General features: G+C 39.2%; 1 protein-coding gene and 1 long non-coding RNA gene across 2 annotated transcripts in view; one reads left to right on the top strand and one right to left on the bottom strand.

Annotated features, from left to right (window-relative positions):
- Positions 1–330: 330 nt before the first annotated feature.
- On the top strand, positions 331–1,247 carry LOC104945277 (uncharacterized). Its single transcript, XR_798319.1, has 2 exons — positions 331–477; positions 605–1,247. It is a non-coding gene; the product is annotated as an uncharacterized lncRNA (long non-coding RNA).
- A 621-nt stretch (positions 1,248–1,868) lies between these two features.
- Positions 1,869–4,685, bottom strand: part of sez6l2 (seizure related 6 homolog (mouse)-like 2) — a 17,715-nt gene continuing 14,898 nt past the window's right edge. The window contains exons 11-16 of the mRNA XM_010770936.1: positions 4,543–4,682; positions 3,577–3,620; positions 3,203–3,482; positions 2,915–3,106; positions 2,594–2,632; positions 1,869–2,012 (exon numbers count right to left, since the gene is read on the bottom strand). Coding sequence (XP_010769238.1) covers positions 1,891–2,012; positions 2,594–2,632; positions 2,915–3,106; positions 3,203–3,482; positions 3,577–3,620; positions 4,543–4,682 — 817 coding nt within the window. The 3' untranslated portion in view covers positions 1,869–1,890. The remainder of the gene's footprint in view (positions 2,013–2,593; positions 2,633–2,914; positions 3,107–3,202; positions 3,483–3,576; positions 3,621–4,542; positions 4,683–4,685) is intronic.

Raw genomic sequence — 4,685 nt, 5'->3', positions numbered from 1 at the left:
ATTATGATATATTATCATTATGTCAGTGGTCTAAAATGGTCTTACAATGGTGCCGACAATATTATCGTTTATCGCAATAATTTCCAGGAACATTTATCGTCCAACAAAATTATTTATCGTGACAGGCCTAAGCGGCGGGTTCCAGCAGGAAAAGCTGGAGGCCGGAAAAGAGTGAGACAGGTAGCGCGCAAAAGTAAAAATGGAACCGAGAGTGGTATGCCGCTGCTGCGGCTTATATTCGGGTGCGGCTTATAGTCCGAAAATTACGGTACTTGGCAAGATTTCGAGTTTTTGTAGTGGACTTTTCTTCAGCTCACTTTATGTATAAACTTTTCTCAATGTAAGTGTATTTGTTCCCCTCCCAGCATCTGCAGACTAGAGTGGAAGCCGCTCTTCTGGAAGTCTCTCTCTCACACACACTCCTACAGTCCCATTACGGTCGAGTCCGACTTCAACAACCCTCTTTATGAGGCAGGTGTAAGTATAAGGCTGATGCTTGACATGTTTTCTGGCCTTATCAACTTTGTTACTCACATTTGACTACATTCCAACTAAAATAGATTCTTAAATAATTGTTTTACTGATTGATTTCTTACTCCCACAGGACACGCGGGAGTATGAAGTATCAATTTAGAGGAGAAAACGTCTCGGTGAGAGTTGAACACCACAGGGAGATTCAATTATTTTGGACGAGAAATGTCTGAGGATTGTAAGGCCTCACTCCCCTTTTATCATTATTTTCTAACTTTTTTACATTTTACCATCACTGTATCTCTGGTTTATCAGTTTGTGGAAGTGCTTTATTCTTGATTTGTTGCACTGATGTGGTGATTTGCCAAATGTGGGTCCTACTTCACGGTCCAACTGTCTGTATCACTAGGACTGGTGCCTTATGAAGGGTAAGTAATGGATAACAAAGGGAACAAATAGCAATGTGGGAGGCATAGGTTAAGTGTAAAAGGGTGTTGTTGAAATGTATCTATTTATTAAGTTACATTATTATGAGGCCAAAACATCAGAGAACTTGGCAATACTTTATTTGTTACTATCAAAAGAGCATACACAGTGAATGTGAATGTTTTTCTTTCATTATAACAGTTGTACATTATACAAAGTGTTACAGTTAAAGGGAAAAATACTTTCATTTCAATCATGAGAAAAGTTTGATCAACTCAGTCATTTTCTCTCTGTGTAACACACACACACACACACACACACACACACACACACACACACACACACACTCAGAAAGTGAATGTAAATATTTGNACGGTAGATATTAGACAAATATACCGTAATTTTCGGACTATAAGCCGCGCGATTAGCCGCACCGTTATATAAACCGCAGCGTCGAAAAATAGGGGAAAAGGCGCGGCTTATAGTCCGAAAATTACGGTATATTTGTCTAATATCTACCGTAGTCAGAATATGTCTTTACACCTGATATAAAACACAGTAACGTCAGAAGTAACAATGCAGTGAGATATCGGGTCTTGTTTTTAGACAATGCATCATCTTGTTAAATCAAATAATCTTATTTCGAGTCGTATCTCAGATGAAACATATTTTTTTACATATTTATTGGAAGATCACCAACTTTTGAGCATTTGCGGCTTATATTGTAACACAACATTTCCTGATTCTGGTCAAAAATAGTTCAAAATAAGTTTTCCCAGCTAATTACAAGATCTGATTCATCTAGATATCCCTTCTTATTTCAAGAAATCTTACCAAGCACATTTTCACTTGTTCTATTGGCAGATTGTTTTACTTATTTCAAGTGAAAACAGCTTGTTTTCATTATTGTTTAACTTGTTTTTGGAGCAGCATTTTTTCCAGTGTAAAAGCGGTGTTACAAATTGATCAAGGAATAAATACAAGCTAGAGTACTTACTTCGTATAGTACATGTAAATTCCTCCAATCAGCAGGATGACCAGGATTATTGGCAGAATTATTGCCAAAGCGATGTTCTCACTCAGGATCTGATGGGACGGCTCGAAAGACTGGGACACTGTGGAATAGTCACCACAAAATAAAAAATGTTCACTAACCGTGGGGTGTTACTGCTCACAATGCACTATTGCTTTGGACAAGTTCATACGATATAAAACATTAAAAAGAGACTGCTAAATCTGAAGCAACTCTTAGTTTTGGAGCACCAATTAACACTCACACATCACTTTCATTTTCTAAATTGGGGAACTGCGATAGATGCTTCAGAGAAATATCGATTTTCTGATGTCCATTGTTATATAAAATGTTATTTAATGCTCTAAAGGTTTGATGTGTCATGTTGTGTGTTTGTGCGAGTGACAAACTGATTGAAAAATCGCAGCAAGAGGATTTGGTCGCTCATATAAGAGCCTAATTCTGCTAGTCAAAAATGACAAGATGATACACTATATTAATTTAAAGGAGAATTACACTGTCCCAGTGTACACAATACAAACAATGGTTACTTTACATAGCAGCCTCTATTATAATGTGGTTTTTAATAGCACGTGAGGGCGGCTAAATAAGGGATTTGTATTCTAAATGTAACAGCTTTAAGTATGATTAATAAAGAACACATAATAGGAGAAGACAAATCACCTTCTAATTTATGATCATCCAAAAGCTCCTCATATGCCACTGTGTGAGAGGAAGGAAAGAGAAAGAGAAGTCAAATACATTTTATAGGGAAGTCCTCAAGGATCTCATTAACACACAGTATTTGTATTCAGATCGATTCCGTCTTAAGAGGCAAGAGCATAAAGCATACTTTTGAACAAACCTTGAGCTTAAACATTGCCAAAGACAGCTAATATTAAAAACATAACCTCACTAATTCATATCTGGACCAGAGAATGAGAAGCATTGTTCAGTTCCTCGTCGGTTCCTCCAACAACCTCCAAACACAATCTCAACCTTTACCTTTGCAGAATGGCGGCGGGCTGTTCCACTGAGAGGGGTGGCCGGGTACGCAGCTGATAATGACCTCGCCGATGAGTTCGTATCCTTCATAACAGAAGAAACGCAGAGTCTCTCCAGCCTGGTAGTTGTGCTTGTACAAGGTTTGGTAACCATTGTCAGGGACGCCAGGGTTTGGGCAGGGGTCATATTTTACTGTTCAAGCACAAACAACAAACCATAGTCATGTTTTTGCAGTTATTTAGCAGCTATAAGCGTCATAAACATAAGAAGTAAAGAAAAGGGACTCACAGACACACTTGGGGCTGCGGTCGCTCCACTTGGGGGTACCGGTGTCTCGTCCGTGGCAGGAGATCTGGCTTGGACCCTCCAGCTGGTAACCCTGGTTACAAGAGAAACGAACGACTGTCCCCACTGCGAAACCTGCCTCGGGTCGCACTGAGCGCGCTCCGTTTACCACCTCTCCTGGGTCGGGACACTGCTGGACTGTGGGGGACAGAGTGGGACATTTAGTTATATGTAACGGACAGAGGAGCATAGCAACATGGGAGATGAATGCATTGAATGATTTCTACCAAAGTGAGAAACCTGGATGTGTTATGACAAATAGAAAAACTGAAACCACCACAGCAAACTGTTCACTCTATCTATTCACCTAATCTTACAGATACCAGAGTTAGCCAAGAGGATATTTTTTCATCTGTAGTCCCTGGAGAGATTTTAAAAGTGTAACCATAGTCACGTATTCTATGGACAAAGCCATTTACTCCATTGAAGAAAAAACATTCTGAACCCAAAATGTTTCAGCACCATGGACAGCCTGATTTGATTTGTTCCGCTAATCACACACAGTGATTACTCAGATATTTAAATAGCCTAATTCAAGAATGTTTTTCAATAAATTGTTTTCAATAAATTGGTTAATAATTTATTATTTATTATAATTATATAGTAGGTAGTAGGAGTGTTTGATCGGCTATCGTTACCATGGGAACTACTTTCTAGGAACTACTGTTTGGGAGCAAATTAGCCGTCATTATGAAATTATTTTACGATATTGTTGATTACAATGATAGTTTGTGTAATAGAATCGCAATCATACACTTGAGGCCGTTCTAGAACATCATTATTGGTACGCCTATACTGGAGAGGACGTTCAAGAACGGCCTCTCGTGTATGACTGCTTAATTCTTTAAGTCGGGGGTGTCAAACTCAAATACACAGTGGGCCAAAATAAGAAAAATGGTTACTAGTCGAGGGCCGGACTGGTTCAATGTTTATTGTAACACGTATTGAAATGAACTTATTGCACAGATTAAACCTGGAACTAACAAAGCTTAAATTATTGCCTATAAAAACAACATCAAACATTAAATAATCAGTTGCATTCATTTCTTATGGCTCTATCCGCAGCTTTTCCACAGGCCAACAACAGCTTCAACAAAACAATTTCCCTCAAAGAAAAANGCCTTTGCAGACCATTTACATGCACTAAAATCTATATAACACACTAGAGGAAAGGGGAAACCCCAAGAAGCACAAAAGGGGCCTCGTTAAATCAAGTAGCCCAGAAACAAAAGACATCTGTTTTCATTTACTTATTGAAAACACAACCGTGTTCTGAATCTTACCTTTGCACACAGGCTCGCTGTCATTCCAGTGGGGATTGCTGGGGTCGACACACTCAATGGTCCCTGAACCTTGCTCCATCACAAAGCCTGGAGAGCAGGTGAAGGCAACAGTGGTGCCCAGCTGATATGTGATGTCACTGCTG

This window comes from Notothenia coriiceps, unplaced genomic scaffold, assembly GCF_000735185.1.
Source record: "Notothenia coriiceps isolate Sejong01 unplaced genomic scaffold, NC01 NC01_scaffold00009379, whole genome shotgun sequence".
Lineage (NCBI taxonomy): Eukaryota > Metazoa > Chordata > Actinopteri > Perciformes > Nototheniidae > Notothenia > Notothenia coriiceps.
Note: the sequence above shows the minus strand (reverse complement) of the source record. Positions and strands in the feature narration are given on the sequence as shown.